We start from the raw sequence: 22,262 nt of genomic DNA on the forward strand, positions 1-22,262 counted from the left end.
CCCACATTTGTGTGTGTGTTGTTTTATACCCGGGATTATCATTACCCATGGTATGTAAACATTATACCCATGTGTAACGCACATCCTTATTTTTCCCTCAAAAATCTTGGCAAAAAAGTGTGCATTATACATGGTAAAATATGAGTAAGTTTATTGTTATGCAAGAGAAAACTTCATGAATGTGTAACTTTAAAATAATAGCCTTAGTATTCATTTTTAGAACACCATCTCTGGCAGACAGAATGTTCTGGGTCTGTAAGGGGAATAATACTAATGTTTACTTGTACTAATGGTATTAATTTGTATACCTCATCCTTTAATTCATATGCCAGTGATGTGAGGGAATATTTTACCTTCATTTTAATAACAAGGAAACACGGGTTCAGAGAAGGCAATTACCTCGGCCCAAGAGATAAAGTCCAAAACTTGAACCCAAACATATCTAACTCTCCAATCCAGCCCTTTTTCATTATACATCACTGTTTCTTCTGTACCTGTAATCTTCAAACCATTTTTGCAGCATAACCCATAAAGATTGGGAAAAAATTGTATACCTCTATCATTAAAGAAGCCTCCCCAAAACTGTTATTTTGAATTTTGCTTTTTATTTGCCACCTAGAAGTTTTTATATTTAGAGCCTGTGAGCCAGAGCTAGACGGGGTGGGGGAGCTGCTGTTAGGGGCGTGGGGAAGGTGACCACAGCCAGGGTTTGCTGCAGGTGCCTGTGAGCCTCAGGCCTACGGGCTGACCTACCTGTGGCCCCATGTGCCCTCCCCTCCGTCCAGAAGATACTGCTGGCAGTTTTACCTTGAGATATTTGGTCTTCTCGAACACAAATTAAATATGTACCTCTCCCACATTTAAATAGGAAAACACTAAAAGTCAAATCACCAGGTTTTCAATACAACAGGAAAAGCCAAGAGTCTTAAGACTGCTTTACATAAGACTGGCCCAGCATGCACCCTGCCAGAGGACTGAAACGAAAGTCTGGCTTTCGGAGAGAGAAACGTTCTGTGAACACAGTGATAAAACCCCACACCCTGAAGAAGTAGACAGGCTGGCTGGTGTGGCTCAGTGGATTGAGCACCAGCTGCGAACTAAAGGATGGTTGGTTCGATTCCCCGTCAGGGCACATGCCTGGGTTGCAGGCCAGGTCCCCAATGGGGGATGCGTGAGAGGCAACCAAACAATGATGTTTCTCTCCCTCTATTTCTCCTTCCCTTCTCCTCTCTCTAAAAAAAATAAATAAAATCTTTTTTAAAAAAGCAGACATGACAGCATGCACCCTCTAACTTTTCAGAATTCCAAATCCGAAGATCGGACTGATACTGTTCTAAGACTGAAGGGAAAACAATGAAAAGCAAACAAGTCACATAAATCCACAAAATGACCCAGAACAGATTTTTTTCTAATCCTTAAATTGCCTCCCATCCAGCAGCTTTCTTTCTGACATCTCTACAGATCTCCAATCTTCTCTTGCTATTAAGGACAGAGTGCTGCTAAGGAGACCATTCTGCTTCACACATTCCTGTGAAGATGCCGTTCCTGAGTCTTGCAATGCTTTCAGATCCCAAGTCCATAAAGCCTTCATCTTAAAAACACTCAGCATGCATTTTATGGGACATAGAAAATATGCCAGCTCCTGTGAATCAGTGCCGTCCTGTCTGTCTGACCCATGTGGCTCTGCTGTATTTATCATGGGACATACAAATCACCCCCCAACTTTTCCAATATGGGAATTGCTGCGCTTCAAGGCTTCCTGAGCCCCATGCCATTGTTGGCTATATTTAGATGGGGGCATCCTTAACACTGAATTTACTGTGTTCCATGTAGTGGGCTTTCCATGGTATCCACTGTTCGGTTCAGCTCTCCCAAGTACACTGTGAGCATTCATTAGGAACGCCAACAGCCCTGACTGGTGTGGCTCGGTTGGTTGGGCTTTGTTCTGCAAAGCCAAAGGTTGCCAGTTCGATTCCCGGTCAGGCCACATGCCTAGGTGGCAGGTTTGGTCCCCAGCCGGGGCATGTATGTGAGATAACCAATCCATGTTTCTCTCTCTCCCTTGCTCTCTCCCTTTCCCTCTCTTTAAAAATAAGTAAAATCTAAAAACAACAAAAAACGCTGGTAAAGCATTTTAAATAAACTGATTAGTTAAGAGAATTTAAAATACTTGCACTAAGTGAAGTCAGACAAAAGCCAAATACTGTATGGTGTCATTTATATGTGAAATCTAAAAAGAAAAGGTACAAAATCAGAAGGTACAAAATTCCAGGTCTAAGTTCCGGGGATGGGACACACAGCATGGTGAGTAAAGATAACGATATTTTCCCATGTATTTGAAGGGTGCTGAGAGTATAGATTTTAAAAGTTCTCATCATGGGAAAAAAAATTTTGTAACTATGTGAGGTGATGGATGTTCACCAAACGTACTGTGGTGATCATTTTACAATATACACATATATCATCACATCATCGCGCTGTAGACCTGAAACCAGCACAGTGTTATATGTCAATTCCATCTCAGTACAACTGGCGGAAAATACTTGCAAAGACAGCAGAGCACAGTCCAAGTCCGGAGTAACACTACAGCTTTACATGTAAGGTTGAAGCGACGGACCTACCGCTGAAAGTGTTTCTCCAGCACCAGCATCAGCCGCCCAGGTGACAGCACTCGCTGCCCTAGTGAAGGCATCGTGGGGGAGTCTTCCCGTGTGAGGGGCACCTGACTGCAGCTCAGCGGTTAGTCTTCTAAAAGAGTTACGTGTTTTTCCAAGGACTGGGTTTTAGAACAGATTGAGTGTTACTTGCCAGTTCTTCTTTGTGTGCAATATTCGACCACTCCCTCCCTGCCTCCCAGAAATCACAATTGCACACAGGACCTTGAACTTATCAACACCAAACTCTTACCAGTTGAGTTAACGTACTCTGACACCCCATCAAGTCTGCACACATTTCAAGAACATTTCCTACACCTCTCTAGTGAGAACAAGCACTGGCCTCATGGAAAAAACTCCATAGCAAATGAGGTTCTAACAGGGCTTATCCTCTTTTTCATTTTTAAAATCTGTTTTGTCAAGTTAGCTTATAGAAAAAGGTCTCCCAAAGAGCTTGCTGTTGTCCATCTGGCCAACTCTAGAAATGTCCGGTTCTACTGAAGAACGGGAGGGCTCCTCTCAACACGCTTGACCTTTTGAATTGGTCTTTGTCATTCTGCAGTTCATTGTAATCCCTACCGCGCTGGCCCTGAGGACCTGACTTGTTGGGGCGCGTACTCTGTTCATGGCTGTGGGGCTTTCTGCCCTTCTTCAAGCTTCACATACACGGGAAGCTTCCAGTAGCTAAGTGTTGTCAAACCTTATGAAGGTTTGTTTAAAAAGAGAAATAAACTGCTTTTTTATCAAGTATAGAATTACTTCTTCCCATAGAAGATGCTGAGACACACAGTTTTCCTCCGCACAGTTTGAACAGTCCACATGCAGCTGTGTTTTCCGTTGCCCTGGTTCTCTTGCATTTGTCCATGGAATGTAACGTGGAGGTGGCTTTGCCTAAAGTTGTCCCTTATGTATGTGGCTAGAAAAATCATCAAACCCCACATTTGCCAGCAACCTTACAACGATTCTTCCATTTTTCTGGGGAGCCAGTTATAGTTTGTCGTTTTTTGAAAGAGAGCTTCATGTTTCAGCAGGAATATTTGGGGTGGGGGCAGGGAACGCACAACAAGGCTCCAGAGGAGCAGAGACAAGCATCGCCCAGAGCCGGGCTTTCCTTGTGGCTTCCTATTTGCTCAGCCTTTGCTTTTTGCAAGTCCTTGCACAAACAGACTGAATACCTGGATTATGCCCTCATCTGGACTAGAATACACTTACATTACATACCCTTTTCTCACTAATCAGCCTGACACATTCCTTTGTGGGGAAACGGTTCCAAAACAAACACTGTCAGCGCATCTAATTAGCAGGTTTGTGGGCAGTGCTTGGCAGTCCTGTTACATCCTGTTCAACAATAGAGAACAACAGCCTTGGCTAGGACAGGCTTAAGGGAGGGAACAGCCTCCCTTAAGCATATACACTTTCTTAATGATATTTCCTTTCTGTGGCTTTTCTTGGGAAGCAGCCACTCGGTGAGTATTGTAATGAGGTGTGGGATCCTCGAAACAGCTACAGGAAATTTGGACTCGTCTTCACAGGTACCTTTGCGGAGGAACCATGAGTGCCTGGCTTCTTGTTCCTTCCTCTCTCTGGTATTGAAGAGGAGCACGTGGAGGAACTTTCCCCATGGACCTCTGACACCGATGGTAGAGGACGATTCTCCCGCCTGTGTTCTAGAATCATGAACTAACAGACGGAAGGGACTGTGGCGAGCACCTAGACATTTGGCCGGGGGTAGAAAAATGGAAGCCCGGAGAGCTCCCAGATTTTGTGAGTGCCAGAAGCAGGGCAGTGACTTACCACGATGGAATTCTACTTTCGTTAGGCTACACGGCTGCCCCCTTGTAAGTGTATTCATGTCGATGAAGGTTTTCTTTGATTAAAAACTCTAACACTGTGCTAGTTTTTTTGTTTTGTTTTGGGTTGTTTTTTTTTTTTGGCTTTTAAACTTTGGTCAAAGAGTAACTTGGCAAACAACATTTCACCTTGGCCTGGTGGCTTCTATATTCACGTGTCAAAATGTCTCAGCATGGCTAACACAGGCAAGATTTTTGTGAAACCCCCAGAACTGACCTGACCCTTCATGCCATTAAAAGCCACTTGATAAGTATGGTTCACGTATAAACAGTCTTAGCTGGTGAGGCCACCATCGTTTTTTGAGGCCATTTGGCCACTTGAACAGATGGCCATCGTCTCCAACTAGGCACATTGCTTACCACACTTCCAATTAGGTGTCTGGTTGATATTGTGTTATTCATCTTATCTCTAAACATTTTACACAACCTAATTTTTTGTTGATTGTTGTAGGGGTAGAATGTTCATCATTGTTTAACTCACATTTTTAAATGTCTAACCCAAATTAGTTGATGTTCATTATAGAAAATATGAGAAGTACACAAAAATGTAAAGAAAACTTCTCCAACATATGTGTGTATATTTTTTAATTAACTTGAGACCACATTAAAAACATAATTGTATATCTAGCTTTTTTATCACATCATAGGAGATCCAGGAAAATAATAATAGTTAATTTAAAATGTCTGTTAATGGGTACTTGAACCAGACAAAACTTAATCAGCTCTAAAGCACTAAGATCCAAGGGATAGTAACAGAGGCAGGCTAGTCCTCAGGAAGATCACGGGCCTAGGAATGAGGACCGTACAGCTCGTTCCTAGCTGGCCGCTGATTTGCTGTGTGACCGTTGACAACTACCCCCCATTGACACCGCGGGCATGGGGCACAGATTTAAGCTCTTTCTAACCAAAGAAGCTGGACTTCTACCGCTTAGCATTTTGTATTAGTCTGTTTGATAGTTTGTCACGATGTTTTCAGTAAAGTTGACTGATTTTTCCAGAGGTCACCTGTAGGGATTGAGATGCAAATTCAAATGGTAATTCCACCCACCATTTTGAAATTATGTAAGCTTCCTGAGGAAACGGACTTTTTCCGTTTTGCTCACTGCCCCATCCGCTTCATCTAGCACACCACGTAGTAAGTGCTCAATAAATAATCCATGAAAAAATGAAGAATTTGCTTTATTTTAGTTTTTGAAGTCTATACTTAAGATATTTTCTATTATTTTAAATAGCTTTTAAACCAATTCCAGGGAAACTGTTTACTTCAATGGAGATATATATTATTACCAAGATATGTGACTTTATTGAGTGATAGTTCACTATGTTAGGGACAGATGTGTTTTACTGGCCCAATGGAAACTTTAATGTCAAAAATAGGAGCTTTGCTAAACTACTCAGATAATTTAATTTTCAGAACATCTTTTTGGTCATTTTTTAATGTGTGCCTTTTCCTTCCCTATAGGACTGTAAATAAGTAACCCGAATACACAGTAGGGAAGAGGAGGAGTATTTACCTTTCCGTGCAAAAAATGTTGACTTTTCAGACTGAGCAGTATGTTCTGAAATGAATTGTTTTATGCTTTAGAATTACAAAAGGTACAAGAGTATCTAGGTTTTGTCAGTGTATGTTTATAATAGTTTAAGACTTTTTTTTACAAGTAATCATGAGAGTACAGATAGTAATATCTTGTTAAAATTGTTTTTTAAAAATGCTTTTTTGTTTTACTCCAGTATCTGATGTATGGTATCCTAATTTTATTAAACCTCTTTAGTATTCTGAATATTAAGCGGCTCAGTATTGCATCAGAAAGCATCTACATTGCTGTCTCTAACTACCATCAATAATTATATGCTGCCTAGTTACCGTTAATAAATTAACTGTTCGGTTCAGGGGGCCTTCCAAATGCTTGAAATAGAGGTAAAGGCCCTGGCCACAAATGTTCACACTCTGTAAAAAGTGGCCATTGGCACTGAATTGATATCAGAGCAGAGAGCCTTTGTGGAGTCAGAGGGAACTTAACAATCATCCATTCTCCCAGCACTCTCACCCCCTGCGACACCCACCCCTCCCCACCCCTCCCCAGCACCTCCATCAAGGGCAGCATCTGCACCGAAACCACACCCTGTAGCTGCAGGAAGATTCAGGCTGTAGGACCCAGTGTAGCACCCTTTCTGCCTTACTCCTCCTGTCAGGACACCAGCTTGAATTTGAGGGACCCACCCACCACCTTACGAGGGCAAAAGGCCCCTCTACCAACCCTTAATGACTCTTGGTTACTTCCAGTGATGGTTGATAGTTTCCAAAGATTGCATTGGAAACACTGGAAGCCACTAACTTGAACTGATTTAACTTAAACAGAAAGATCTAATTTGGCCTTGACAGTCAGGAGGTTGAAGGATCCTAAAGCCTTTCTTTAAGAAGGGCACCAACACTTTTTTGCCAGAAACAGAATCCTTGATGGTAGAGGGAAAGGAAATTAAAAGATATAGCCGTGTATCATTGATTTAAAAGAAAAAATTCAGAATTTTGAATGAAAAGAGGAGGAAAATTTCATTGGCAGGAAGGAAGACTTGGTCAGGGAGAAGGGCAGTGTGGAATGGTGGGGAGTGGGGCCTGAGGTTACCTGCGGGGTGGGGGACGGGGGTTCATGCAATGCCTGAAAGAGGCACAAGCCCAGGATTTAGAGACAGAAATGATGCGATTGTCAAAGCAGCAAGCAAGAAAGATGACTTTTTCCTTCCTCGAGCTTCCCTGATAGCGTAGTTAAGGTTTATTGTTTTAAAGAGAGAGAAACTTAACATTTACTTATAAAGTACCTATGAGCAGTACTTATCCTTTCTTCTTCACACCTAACTCCGCCTCAGTTTTTCTCACTGAAAGGGCTGAAGAGTTTGCCCAGGCCACCACCCAGAGACAGTGAAAGAGGAAAGGCCCAGTTATTAGTTAGCACAGCACATTACTAACCAGACGCAGCCAATCAGTGCTTCCCCTCCCCCATTGATGTTTCTCCCTCTCTTTCTCTCTCTTAAAAAAAAGAAAAAGAAAAAATGTCCTCAGGTAAGGATTAAAAAAAATCAATATAAAACAGGCAAGGGGCATAAACTAATTTACTGAAAAAATATGCAAATAGCCAATAAATACATAAACCACTCCATATTAAGTGTAATTAAAGAAAATGAGATTTACCTGTGAGCTTTGAGAAACTACAATAACAGATATGAAATGTAAAGCCCTATACAAAAACATTAGTTAATCATCACTTCTTAATTTTGTTTAGCAAAGTCCCTATTTTTGTTTCAAATATTTAGAACAGCTTTAATATTAGCCAGCTGTCTTTGGAAATGATTGGCCTGGAACAGTGGTTTTCAAACTTTCATGTTCATAAAATTCTCCGGAGGGCTTATTAAAACACAGATTGCTGGGCCCCACCCTCGAGTTTATGACTCAGTGAGTCTGGATTGGGACCCAATAATTTGCATTTCTAACAAATTCCCTGGTGACGCTGGTTTGGCTGGTGCAGGGACCACACTTTGAGAGTCACCGGCTTCGAACACGTTGAGTATCAGAAAATTCTCTAATGCCATCCTGTTAAGAGGATGCACTGGTGAAAGGAGACGGTTAGGGGATTAGGCTGAAGTTACGACAGAATACTTTGGGTCATTTCGTTGAAAGCATTTCTCCTTCTGAATTGACGTCACTACTTCCGAAGTAACTAATCGTGCTGCTCATAAAATTAGACTTGGTTTACTTCTGAACTATGTTGTATTTTTCTGATGTACCCATGCTTGAAAATTTTCTTTAATTTTGGCTCTACTAAGTGTCTTAGTACTTTGAGGAACAGAAATGAAATATGTTAAATAGAAGTCAATCCTGTTCGAAGTCTTAGATGCCTATCTTCGTTATAAATTATTATTTCTTTTCAAGAGACTTACTTCAAAACTTCGCAGTTAAATTTTTTTATTTTCACATTAAGAAAAAAGGCTCCCTGATAAATCAGTGGAATCCATATATAAGCCAAGATTATTCAAGATTATTGTTTTTAAAATCTGTATTAGCCTAATGATACTCTCATATTTACCTCCTTTGTCTGAGGTGTAGCAAGACATTTCTAAACATTTCTTGGGCTCTTAGGAATCCTTACAGAAGGACAGTTCCCTTATTTATGGCTTTCTATGACGACAATTATAATATACTCTGGCTTTTTCCTTTTCCAGAAATTGTAGAACATTTTTAAATCCTCCTGCAGGCCTTTACTCTTCTAGTATTAAATAAGATTTTCCTAAGGTAATCCCCAAAAGAGATGGACGTTTGTTTGTTGAGAATTCTATTAACTGCCGGGTGAACCATAAAAAAAAACCTGAGATGTGTTAGAAATATCAGTTTTTCCCTATCCCCCGAAAACTATTTGCGGCAAATCTGTCACAGTTTAGACAGTTCCACAGGCTTTGCTGAGAAGTTGTCACCGTGCACAAATCATCACAAAGCGTTTATGAAGCATTTGCACCAAAGGTAACAGTGAGTTACTGTCCCCAGTAGGGTAGCAAAATTAACAAATGAATTAATTAACCCTTGTTTACATTCTATTTCAAAGCCAAGATTTTAAGTAAAGCTTTTGCCAAAGGTTATTAGCTGAGCTTGGTTTACAAACTAAAAGTGCAAGACCTGTGAAAGCCAAATGCTTTGTGGGGCGCAATCAGGGGGAAAGCCTTCCGTAATTAGCTCTGGGGATTAAGAGGTAAATAAAAAGATCATTGCAGGACATACCAATTGTTCTTCCCAGATTTGAGTCTTAGCAGGCATTAAGGGATGTTTTGAATAACTTAAAGGAGCATGTGGCCAGTAACAGGGGAAAAGGCCCAGATTTCAAGTCAGAGGACTGGATGGAGTCAAGTCCACTCACTTCCCAGTCCTGGGACCGGAGCAGCCACCAGTTATTTTATTCTTTCATTTCATTTTATTGATTTACCGACTGACTTATCAAAAATAGAAAAGAGTATCTAGCTCAGAGAGCTAATGTAAGGATAATTTATGTAAAAACAAGGGCAAAGGGCCATACAGATGCTGCCTGATTTAAGTGTCTAATTTTGATCTTGCTGTATTTGCACTTACCATTCAGAATTATTGCAATAGCTTTACAAGCTAGCACATAGACGCCTTAATCTGCCAGACATTTGGCCAAAGGAGCTGGATCTTGTCCAGTCTCTTACAATTCTAGTCAAACCATATGGATACCTTTTCAGCCCCCATATCCCCATCCTCAGCCAAAAAAAATTACAATGAACACTCCTAAATGGGATACGTCCAAGTGTAGTCCATTTCTCACTCTACAAGGAGCCACAACAGTTCTGGAATCCAACATTTCCAGACTCATTGCTCTTTCCCCCCTCTCGCCTGTGCCTGCGGCGGAATAAAGGGGCCTCTGGAAAACGTGGACAGAGCGAATCCTGGTCACGGCACGAGGCTTGAGTAGGGGCGGGGCTCCAGGAGGTGGCTGTGAGACCCGGACTCTCCTCAGTCGTCAGCACCAGCCTTAATCAGTTTCCTACTGAAATTGAGTATTAAACTTTCTTTATTTTAACCCCGCTATTTCCCCCAGTAGAACCAGTCTGTTACATCATGCCATTTGCTTAAATCATAATTAATTCATTTTATCTTAGAATATTTAGTAACATGTCTGTGCCTTCTTTACACAGATATGTAAATACATATATAGCACATAGGCGTCCATGCAGGTGTATACTGAATGTGGTATTTGGCTGATTTCCTATTCAGGCAAACTGTAAGTTGTTTGCTTATGTTCATTTACTTATATAATAACAGAAGAAAACACAAACCCAAAATATTAAAATAACTAGGGCCCAATAACTATCCCCCCCCCTTAGCTAAGAGATTTAAATAATCATCTTGGTTTCTTGGAAAAACCAGTAATAGCTAGTGGTCCTATGGGGCGCCTTACATAGTAGCTGTCGACCAAACCACACTTGCCTGCCTCGTAACATGCACTTACTTCTGCACCCCACCCTGTCCACTGTGGGCTCTGACATGTGGAAATCAGCCAGAGCTCTACTACCCTGCTCTGCAAGCCTGTCCTTTCGCTTGTCAGGGATCCAGCCAAACTCAAGCCTGCGTCTGAATCCTAGTGAAATATCTGAGGTCACTGCCTGAGCCAAAAATAAAAATGCAGCAGGAGTAGGACCCAACATCAACAGAGCAGAAGCATTTCGGTGACCTCAGCTTGGGGCAGGGGCCTTTAGCAGTTTCCTGTGACCTCCCCGTGTGCAGAGAGAATCTGGAAGGGCGCAGACAAAGCCATTGAGCCTGTCTCTAATTGGTCTCACATCATCAGCATTCCAGAACAGGAAACTGTCTGCAGCCAGGAATTCTTGCTTCTTTGCCATAATATCTGAGAAGCAAACCTTTCTCCCCTGTACATATCTAGTTTGTAGCAGGTCGGTTTTCTTGGTTTTGACAGCTGTAATAAGAATGTGTCTGTCCCATGTCTTGGCGATTGACTTAGATTTCTAGGTTATGAACTTCTCCCTCACTTGCCATAGGTCAGTTAGTAAGCTAATTTTTAGGTCAACAACTGTTCATCAAATGTAGAGTCTCATTCCATGGTGCCTTTACTAAGACACAAAATGAGATTTGTGTTGCCCCCAAATGGTAGAGATGTTCTCCTGTCCCAAGAAAGGGGACCGGTCTGCCAGGGCGCACGTTGGATCATGGGCGCACGTGGATGATGGACGCCACGGTCCAGGGCACTTCCGCCCAAGCAGACCTCAAGTTCCTCCTTCCTTTCACCATATCCTGTGGTGCACCCTGTGCTGATGTGCACCAGGGTCGCACTGGGGTGGTTGTCCCAAGGGTTCAAACACAAAACTCCTTCCAGAGAGATGGTAAGTGACTGCTACCTCAAGCCAGCTCCCTCCTTCGCCCTCAAATGGAAACCCCGCGGCTTCTTTTCTTGGAGAGGTATGCTGCTGTCGAGGGTTGGGGAGGCTAGAAAGAAATCCTGGATATTGAATTGAAAGTTTATAAGACAGGGCAGAGCCAGCTCCTTTTGGCCAGATTTCTGATCATCAGAGCTGCATGTACTAATTTGTATAAACTATCTCATAGCTTTTGCTTAATCAATGCAAATAAATAAAGTTTAAAGTACTGTTTTTCACTTTAAGGCTCATCTCACGCAATCCCAGCTTGTCAGCTTGAGCTGTTCTCAGGAGGGGCCCACAAGGCTACACTCCCATCCTTTCTCCGCGGACTTTGGGGCAAGGAAATATGGAAAGGGGAGGACAGCACCCAGAGTAGCCTTCTTTCCTCCTGCACAAAATCTACAAGCTGGACAGAAACTTCCATACTATCTAATCCATCCTTCTTTATCATGTTTGCAGAGAGTGAGATGCAGAGATGAGTGACTTACCTAAGAGCCCAGTGACTCTTGGGCCCCCCTGGACTGAGAACTCTGGGTACCTCACCCCAATCAAGCCCACCTGCTGCAGTGAGCGGCCTCCTTGACATTCACGGGGCCCCTGGGCACTGCAGTAGTTGCTAAACCCTAGCTGCTTCAGTTATATAAAAGCAATTCATGTTATGAAGCAAACACAGAAGGTTTTTTGGTTTTCGTGGCCCAGACAGGACACCAAAGAAGCAAAGGATACCACCAAGAAACTGCCCAAAGGTGCTGGGCCAAAGAGCAAATAAATGTGCCTAAGGGCCAGCCACCAAGATGGCTGCCAGGAGGGCTGAAAAGTCAGTGAGTTAATAGGAGGTAAGGGTTGCTGAGGGATGCAGAGAATAGTGTCGTCAGTGATGGTCTAAATTATTTTGAGAAACCACAGGATAATTATGCTGGTGCCAGCTATTTTAATCAAATAATGTATTAAGAATATACACTTGTGAAAGCGACAGGGATAAGGATACTACACCGGACCTTATTGATGGTATAAGCCTGGGGAGAGCGTGTTTCACCCCGGGGCACTTCCTCCAGGAGGCCTTCTCCAGACAGATGAGGTCGAAGGTTCTCAGCGGGGATGGCCTCCCCCACAGGGCACATTTGGACGTTTGGCAGTGTGCAGACATTGTTGGTTGTCACAAATGCAGGGAATGGAGGAAGGGTGGTACTGGCATCCAGTGGGCAGAAGCCAGAGACACTGGAAACATCCCACAACACACAGGACAGCCTTCCCACAACAAAGAACCATCCAGCCCCGAATGCCGGCGGTGCTGAGGTTGAGATGCCTGGATCAGGTGAAGCGATGGATGTTTTCAGGAAAAACCCGGTGGATGGCTGTGGGCTGTATCCACTGTGTGTCCCTGCAGTGGCATTCTCTGTGACTCGGGAAAGGGAGGACATAGGTCTTTGTTCTCTGTGGTGCACAGCCTCAAGCAAAAGCCGGGCAACAGCCGATGGCTGGGACTGAGTGACTCAGAAATGGAGGTGCTGGCTTCCCTTTGATTATCACTCAGGAGCACTGAAGGGACATTTCTCTTTCATTATGTGCGGCAATTTTCTGGCTAGATGATTGCACTAGTCGATTTGCCTTATATAAAAGACATGTTTCTGAAAAGTTGGTGTTTGTTAAATCATATTTTAAATACAATCAGAACATTCAGTAAATACTAAGGAGCCGGTGACTTTTTAACGTGAAAGGTCCTTTTTAATAAAGTCCTGTTCTCAAAAAGGAGCATACCTATATTGCATTTTTAAAGTAAATACTTTCTTATTCCCATACATTACATTTTTATTACAGAGCTCCATAAAATTTATGTAAGAGAACAGTTTCTCTTCCCCCCTCCTTTTCCTCCCTTATCCTTTTCCTTTAAAGAAAAAGTCAGGGTGGGGGCAGGGAATTAACAACAGAGTCTCTGAATTTAGGAAGGTCATTGATCAGTCTATCCATTACACAGTTCAAAAGATGCATGCTGGGTTACAAATTGTTAGAAAATAGGACTTGGTTCTATTTTGAAATCATTAATTTTTTATCTCACTTTTTTTTTTCAGTTACTGACCTTTGGTTAGAAAGAGCAGGTGCACTTGGTCTCTCCATCACCCGTGGGTGTTTGCTGCTCCAGAAATATTCGATAAGAGTCAGCCCCTACCACGGGTGGGGGTGGGGCTGGTATCAGCAGAGATAAGGGAGTGGCACTGAGGGAACCCAGTGGTTTTCTCCTTATCAATCGCCGCCCTAGGGCAACATCCCCTGTATATAAATCACTGACTGACTCAGCAGGGCAAAGGGGGCCGGAAGGAGGAAATTTATTTGATAAAGCTACCATTAGTGTCATTCCACTGATAGGAGGTTACACAGAGGTATGACCCAATGGGGACAGGCCACTGGCACTGGGGAGGAGCTGGCCCAGACAAGAGAGGCAGACCTCGGCCTGACCTTCATCCCCACTGGAAGGAAGGAGGGGCAGGGGGCAGAGAGATGCTACAGATGGCCCAACTTGTCACCTGCCCTGGCCAGCATAGCACCACTGTCAAGAAGGATAGAGCCACCATCAGAGGTGGTGTCACACTCCGCTGCTCCTTCGAGCCCTTGCCATTCACACCACCCTTTCTCACACACACACCCACTGTGGTCTCACAGACCCCAGTGAGCGGGCTGGGGGTCAGTGAGAGCAGCCTTTTTATTAATGAGGGGACCAGAGCACCGTGGGAGTAAATCACTTGCTCAGATCACTCAAGGACAGATTTCTGATTTGAACACTGTATTCTGACTCAAAGCCCTGCACTCCCCCGCCCGACGGCACACACTCCCGCTCAAGTGACCAGACCTCAGTAAGAGTCATGGTTGAGGGGCCGGAGGTCCTGGGTTCTAGTCACAACTCTCTTCAACTCACTGCCTTCTCAGGGGTAGTCATATGCCCTCTTAGGATCTTAGCTTTCTTATCTATGAAATCAGAGGGTGGATCAGGGTGTCCCCAGGTCACCACAGTGACATAAGTGAAGTCAGGTTGAAATGAGGCTCACAGGAAGGCGGCAGACAGCTGCGTACATGAAAGGAGCAGTCTTAGCTGTGTTAAGCACTTGCTATTTGCCAGGAACTGTGCTGAAAGCTTTCTTCATGATCTCACAGGAGCCTCACAACACCTCTACGAGGTATATGGTCATGGAAACCCCACCTAACAGATAAGGAAAGTGAATGAAGCTCAGAGAGGTGCAGTGACTTGCTCAAGTTCACCGCGTTAGTCTGCTCAGGCTGTCGTGCACAGTACCACAGCCTGGGCGGCTTCGGAGCAGGGGTTTCTTTCTCTCGGTTCTGGAGGCCGGGAGTCCCAGATCGAGGGCCAGCGGGGCTTGGTTTCGGGTGGCGCCCTCTTCCTGGCTTGTGGATGGCCACCGGCTGCAGCCCTCCTGCAGCCTTTCCTCTGAGCTTCCTGTTGTCGCTTCTTGTAAGGACACCAGTCATATCGGATCACAGCCCACCCTTATCACTTGCTTAACCTTAATTACTTCCTAAAGGCCCTGTCTCCAGTTATAGTGGCATTTGAAGGTTAGGGCTTCAATGCCGGAATGGCGCGGGGACACGGTTCAGTCTACGGCAGCTACCCAGCCAGAAAGTGATGTAAGTGGGGAGTGGAAGGCAGCCATCCCTCTCTGCTTACTCTTCGCTTACTCTCCTAACCAGTACGGCTCACTGGGCCCAGAGAGCTGAGCTAGGGGTAGGGGCTGTGAATGTGGCGAGGCTTCTTTCTATCACTGACCCTAAGCCTCCCCGGTGTCTCCCCCTCCAATCACTGCCTGCTCCCCTGGGTACAAGGGTGGCTAGATCCTCCTTGGGCAAAGTTTCTGAATCCTGACTGGTGCCAGGAGTAACTCAGTGGCAGGCAAAGGAGTGGTACTCCCAGGACTATCCGGAACCCAGGAACAAAACTCACGATACTGTAGGGAAAGCAAAAGAAGTGTAAGGCTGAGCCCCGAGGCCTGGCTCCTTGGTGGCCGTAACCAGCTTTGTACCTCGTCCAGTGCTGGCCCCTCCCTGGCGTTGCTGGTTGAACAAAATCACGTAAGCCCAATTCCTTGGGCTCTGGGGGCAAGGTAATAGTCGCCTTGTCGCTCATGTGTGGAAGGATGAGAAATTAATGCACATTGGCAAGCCACCCACCGAAGCAGCTATAGTTGTGCCTGTCAGTTACTCATTATTAAAGACTCTGCAGTAAAAACAAGCTGCCTTGACTCCTGTGCAGGCCTCCACGACCCAGCCAAACAACAAACTAGTCATCCACCTGGAATGTCTGCTCTTACAGATCATAGTATCTGTGTGTCAGTTTAAAAAACTGTATCCTCTTCTTCACTCCCTTGTGCCTTACTATTTCTACTCGTTTTATAAAGGTAGGCTTAAAAGGGTGGGCGGGTTTTCCTGATTTGAACAAATAAAACTCAGAGAACAACAGACCACAGGACAGCATTCAAAAGACGAAGAAGATGTGTCATTTTATCTTCCCATCCTGTCAAATAAAGGAAGGGGGTTGATGGAGAACCACTTAGCTCACGTTAACTGCCGTGGAAAGCTGCGTTTGCACAGCTGTGACGCCGGGGTTGTACTGGTGTTCGGGGTGTTCTCAGTTGCGCAGGCCCTTCGTACGCGTTTTCTGTCGCTAACGCCCTTCCCGCTCCATGGAGAGGAAGCTAACAGAGTTTCTAGAACCCTGTCCATCATCCGAGCACTGGGATCACAGTGTTGTTAGCTGACTGCTGGCTCCGGCCCACCAGTAAGCGAAAAGCCTCCTCCCCAGCTACTTCTAATCACCAAAAAAAAAGGGAGAGAGAAGAAAGTTTTCCAAGTGCAATTCAACCTTGAACATTTGGGAAAAAAAGGGAAGCGCTCATTTATGAGTCATCTCTCTTCCCGGCGTGGCTGTGCAGAATGAAACGCTGCGGCCCGAGCTGCACGCAGGCCGCGGGGCTGCAGCTGTTGTGTCTGCTCATTTCACCCTCGCTCATCATGTCCCTTGCTGGCTTTTACAGGTGTGAGAGCTGCGGAGCCGTTTTCCATTCTGAGTGCAAAGAAAAGTCTGTCCCCTGCCCGCGGTGTGTCCGTCGGGAGCTGCAGAAGAAGCAGAAGTCTTTCTGGCAGAGGCTGAACATGGACGAGAGCCTGGAGGAGGCTTGCAACATGTTCGAGCTGTCCTACCAGAACACCTGACTGGGCAGGGGCCCAAGGCCAGAGAGTGACCTCGCAGTGACCCATCAGCCCCAGGGGCGTCCTAGCTAGCCAGTTAGACCCCTCTGGATGAAGAGTACGTCTCATGTTCAGCTAGCTATAGATATATATTTATACACATGTATGCACACACACATACCTATCCGTATGTTCTGTGTAAGTCGATGTCTCAAAGGTCCACGGAGCCTCTGTGGCTCAAAAAACTACCAATAACTGATTACACATAGCCATGAATTTCAGCTGCTTGCTCCCAAGCAAAATGTGCTTTACACATAATGCTTTATGGTTCAGACGTGTTTCTTTTTCGTTTTTGGCTCTCAGGGGCCATTTTTTTATTACAGAGGAGGAAGCATTTCCAACAGAACAACAGTGCTTTGGGGGGGGGGCGGTTATTTATTTTTAGCCTTCATAGCCCAGCCAGGTAACCGAGGCAAGCACCCATCACCATCTGTTTCCTACGAAAATCTTCAAAACACAGGAACGACTCTGGGACCCTTCCAGGATCCGGTGTCCCTGGCTCTCTCCCCGCAGCTTCCTCCCCAGGGATCGCCTGAGCTGAGCCGAAAGGATTGGCAATCCAGAGTGCGAGCTCCCCCGACAGAAAGCATGCACCCCTAATTTATATCGGGAGAGAGAGTTCTGGTTTTGAAGTCCATCTCGGAAAAGGTTTTTCTTAAGAAAAGAGAGCGAGACCGCTGGGACCATTAATTACTGCACGTTGTTGCTCTGTTTGCTGGTACGAATCTCAGCTCCGCCAGCGAGGCGACGCTCCGCCCGTTTCCCAGGTTGCGAGCGAGGCCCCTGTGTGTGCCGCCGTTCCCGGGGCTCCCTGGGTGGTATTTATGATATTTTAATGGTGCTGGCCTGAGGAAATGTCCGAGGATTGTCGTTAAATACATCCGTGTGTGGACTGGTGAATACGTAGTGCATGCGTTCCAAGAGACCGTCTTCAATTTCTTTTCACAGAATCCTGTGTAGGCAGTTCCTGCAGAGTCATTGTAAATGCTTTATTTCCCATTGTTCTTCATTGAACTTTCAGCTTGACCTCTGTCAATTTAGCCACTGCTACCGTCGTATTTTTTAATCATTTAAAAAAAAAAATCAGAATAGCCTGGAACTTCAAAATGCCAACATTAGACTATTAAGACAATACCAAACTTACAAAATATATTTAATGAGTTAAATCTAATATTGTTTAAATAAATATACATACACATAGATCATTACCACCGTACAGTAAAACAAGAAGTGCTAAGATAATGTAGGAAGAAGAAATACAACAGATTGCTTGGCAGTCTGGCAGGGGAGTGCCCTCCACTGCAGCGCCCTGGCAGGAGCCGGCCTAGCGGTGGCTGTGGCAGAGACAGCGGGGACAGGGGCACCGGGGTGGCGCTGGGGACCACGGTTCCCCCTCCTCACCTCAACTCTTTCCAGACAAAAAAATAAGCTCACATTGAAACAACGGTACGTTTGACCCCATTGCTCCTTCTCCCCACACCCTGCTCCCTCCAGATCCCAATTCATTACCCTTCCACCCACCCAGAGACACGGCGTGTCAGACCGACTTTTGTGCAGACCATCTGCTGTAAGCATCGCGCCTCTCGAGCTGTGCCGGTTCCTTTGCCCCCGGAACGCATGTTTCCACTCAATAACTCCGCACCACGCATGCATTTGTTTTCTCATCCTATAGGAGCTGCGTCCGAGGCGCGGAGACTTGTTCGGAGGCAAGGGCCCCATTCCCGAGATGCCTTACGGTGCCTTTTACTCTTGGAAAAACAGGTTGACTCCCCAGCCCCCAATCCCGCTCTAGTTATAGAGAACATAGCACACGAAAGTAAAGGGTGGAAAATCTCAAGCACTTGGCAAAGAGGCACACAAATTTGATCATCTCCTCTTTCCTACCCCCCTTCTGTGAAATACAGCACTTATATTTTTCAGCCTCAAAGAAGATAGCAGAACAAGATCTTTCACTAGAGAATTATGGGCCTGCTTATTACAAAACAGATGTGCCCGATGGCACAGTGCCTTTCCCCGCACCCCCGCTCCCTGTCACTGTAGCTCACTTCTGCCTTCGCGATAATTAATGCATCTGCAACTCCGACTGCCGGCGAGGCCGTGCCCGACGCAGTGCGTTTGGGCACCTGAGTGAGTGCACAGCCGTCTCCTGCCCTCCTAGCACGCTTGCTCCGTGTGCTGAATTTCCTGTCCCATCTCATGGCCCCCAGGGTCAGACCCACCATGCGTCAGGGGGACATTTTGGGTCCCAGTTCTAAAGGCCCTTGTTGTCCCCAGGGCCCGTTCAGAGGGCCCTGCTAAATATCCACAGTCCCTGTGAACTTCTGCTGCGAGCTCTCCAGCAGCATCATTTTCTGCTTATTTTCTAAAGGGAAGAAAATAGATGTGCCATCACCGTCAGCTACCCAGAGCTGGCGCTGTATCCCAGCGGCCTCTGTGCTCTCGTGTCCGTGCGTCTCTGGCAGCCTGGCCGCGTCCAGGGGAGGCCCGTGCTGCACTCGCGGTGGCTGCCACCCAAACCCGACCCGACAGCACAGCCGGCGTGAGCGGGGTCTGCCGTGAAAACTCAGAATTGCTGTTTTCAGCCCAGAATGCCTGAGAGCCCATGAAGGCCCTTACTGTTTTCAACTCTAACCAATTACTTGGTGTATGGTTAGGTAATTGTTCCACTGCTTAGAAACTGTGGAAACAAAGGCAAATCTGTGGATTACCACCTCTGTAAGACCAAGCTAATACCCGCTTTCCCTCACGTTCTGTTTTTCATCCCATATTAAATATCTTGTGCCTAAAGCACATGAGAAAATGGCCAATTAATCTCCTAGAGCTGGCAGCCGACCCAGGAGAACCTCTTTTCCCTTGAAAGGCCCATATCACTTGAGGAACTCCCTCCTCTGAGCGCCAGAAACTCCTGTGTGAGACAGTCCGACCCTGGCAAAGCGCTGGCACCTCACCCTGCAGTAAAGCAGCCAGTTCCTAAAATAGACCTCAGTTTGCACCGCTGCAGGAAGGCCACAAAGTACTTAAAAAGCAGTCAACTGGAATGCGACTTGTGTTCTCTCCAGGGCCGCTTTTTCCCAATTTTGAAAGCCTCTTTATATGAAAACCATGTAAACGCCTGTCTTCCCCTCTTTGCTTCACTGAGCCTTTTCAGGGGCCTGCATTATAGTCGTTTTCATGTGTGTAGTGCTAAAGGTAATCTTTTTAGGAGCTGTAATACTTGATTAGCTGAGGAGGTAATACTCTTTGATTGTTCTAGACCGGGCCTGCACCGAAAAGGGACCACTGCGAGCTCTTGGGACCCGTGGCTCCCAGCGCACTCAGTGGTGCCTTTTCAGGCTCCTGCGAAGGGACGAAGGGACAAAGGGACGATGCGTGACTTCCTCCCGCCGCACTGAGAATGGAGGCGTTTACATCTCCAGCTGTCGTGAGCAGCCTTCGCTGAGCTGGGGGCAGGCCCCTCGGACACGGCCAGGCCTCTGTTTTCGTCTCTGCGCATGTGCACGCTGAACGCGGACAGGGAGGGTGTCTTCCCAGGCCTTCTCTAAAAGGCTTGGCTTCCAAACCTGTGGGTTTGTGTGGGCAGAAGAGGCCTTGTATGAAATACTGTATCAGGTTGGGCACTGTGTGATGCCACCCCGAACACTTTCTGCAAAGAGAGTGTTCTCGGACAAAGCCACGGTCGTCCTGCTCCTGATGTAGGGTGAAGCTGCTGCTGCCGCTGGCGTGTCTGGGCTGCTGTACTATTGAAATAACTTGATCATGAAGTGAACCTTCAACTCCTGATGCTAATGCTGCCTGGAGTCACCGCGAAGGCTATTTTATATTTTTACTTCTCCCAGGAGAGATAGATGCATGCAATTTTCTCCTTTATTTCTTGGGTTTTCTGTCTCACTACTTTTCTTACTCTAAGATAATGTGAAAAAGTAGAGAATTTGGGGAAAGACGGAAAGAAGTGAACACCTCCCTCCTTGGCCCAGAGCTGCGTGTTTCAAAGTCCTCTGGTTTTCTGTCCTGGGTACTTGTGCACAGCTGGGCAGTAGGAGCGCCGTGTGTTGTGCACCTGATACTACTCTTCTCCCCCTGAGCCCAGCGGAAACAACCGCTCCGGGCTGAACCCAGAGCTGAGTGAATACTCAGACAGTGCCATCGACCCGAGCAGATGGCTGCTGGTTTCTGTCACGTGGGACAGCGCAAGGTTGGGCCCAGCACCCGGCAGGCAGCCTTACTGGTCACAATGCTACTTGCATTGTATTCAAAAATCTCTAACTTGAGGGGCTCTCAGCAGTGTGTTTTGGTGGGGTGCAGGGTGTTTTGGTGAGTTTTTACCTTAGCAGGTAGAATCCGAATCCTTGTGAAACTCTAGGTGAAAGTCGAAAGCAATGCGTGGGCTGCCCTCCTTGGCACACCTGCAGTTGTCGGGCTCTCTGTGAAATGGGTTCCAGATGATCACATCCCGTGGCACGGCAGTGCTCACAGGCGGCCCCCGGTGTGATGGGAGGCACTGTTAAACTCCCGCTCGACTGAGTGAAGAGACAACTGCAGTTCTGCCGTGGTTCCTCCTCGTGGAAAGAGAAGCCATCTTGTTTGAAAGGTCTGGAGTGAAGCCAGTTGTTGTAGGTAGAAGATGCAAGTGTCCCAGCAACTCGGCCCAGTGAAGCTTTCCTCCTACTGACCGTAGAGCTGCAGACCAGCCTCCCTTCCTCCCCTTCCCTTGACCTTCCTTGCCCCTAGACCTGGGCCCTGGCCCAGATTCAGGCCTCATAGCTAGCACCCTGGCTAGTGGACCGCTGGGGCCCGAGGCTCCTTCTCCACACTGGCCAGCCCGTTAGTTTCTTTCCCCCGTAGGAGTGCCTTATAGTACTGCTTAGTGCTTCTCGCCTAGTCTCTCCGACCCACCTGAAGCTGCAGGCCTCTCCGCCTAGACATGAATCACTTTGTTTCTTCCCCCGCCAGTTCCTCTCCATACAGGTCCCTCAGAGCCTGCATATTCCATACGCATGTCGGACCTTCCACCTTCGCTCAACCCGGTGCCTTAAGCTCACGAGTGAAAGGGGTTCCTGCAGGAAGCGCATAGTTGAAGAAGAGGGGCAGGAACACCGGCTTCTTAGCTCCGCCGACACTTTTACCAGGAAATACAGAAGATACAGACTGAGTAATGTTTTCACATTGTTTTATGCTGTTTTGCAAATCTTTCTGTTTGCTTGACTGCTTGCTCTCATTAACCAAACTCAGGGGAACGCCATGATGTCAGCAAGGCCAATGGGCAGAGAAATTAAACCAGTTATCCAGTCTTGCATCTGTAAAGTCCATGAACTCAGCCTTTTTCAGGTTAAGAAATTACATAATAAACATAAAAGGATTTTTTTCTTTATGCAAACGTTTCTTTTTATTTTGCCACCTGTTTTCCAAGGGGGACACCCCTGGGATAATGTGTGATGAGATGTTTGGGTGGTGTAGGCAGGGCACCGAGCCGCTACGAAATTCGGCTGTCGCTGCTGCAGGCCGGCTTGGGTTCTGGTCACCAGTTTCGGTCTTAGTGCAGCCAGCCAGTAACCTACTGCAGAAAATGTAAGGG

General features: G+C 46.1%; 1 protein-coding gene across 2 annotated transcripts in view; it reads left to right on the forward strand.

Annotated features, from left to right (window-relative positions):
- The window catches only part of PLEKHM3 (pleckstrin homology domain containing M3), a 176,595-nt gene extending 154,537 nt beyond the window's left edge, over nucleotides 1–22,058 (forward strand). The window contains exon 8 of one of the 2 annotated variants that reach the window (XM_037165943.2): nucleotides 16,477–22,058. In XM_037165943.2, the coding sequence (XP_037021838.2) occupies nucleotides 16,477–16,654 (178 nt within the window). In that variant the 3' untranslated portion in view covers nucleotides 16,655–22,058. Of the gene's footprint in view, nucleotides 1–4,186; nucleotides 4,524–16,476 lie in introns of those variants that run through there. The other variant, XM_037165938.2, reaches the window with a different exon arrangement.
- Nucleotides 22,059–22,262: the final 204 nt, after the last annotated feature.

The sequence above is a fragment of the Artibeus jamaicensis genome, unplaced genomic scaffold (assembly GCF_021234435.1).
Source record: "Artibeus jamaicensis isolate MK-2021 breed Jamaican fruit bat unplaced genomic scaffold, CSHL_Jam_final contig_1015, whole genome shotgun sequence".
NCBI classification, from domain to species: Eukaryota; Metazoa; Chordata; class Mammalia; order Chiroptera; family Phyllostomidae; genus Artibeus; species Artibeus jamaicensis.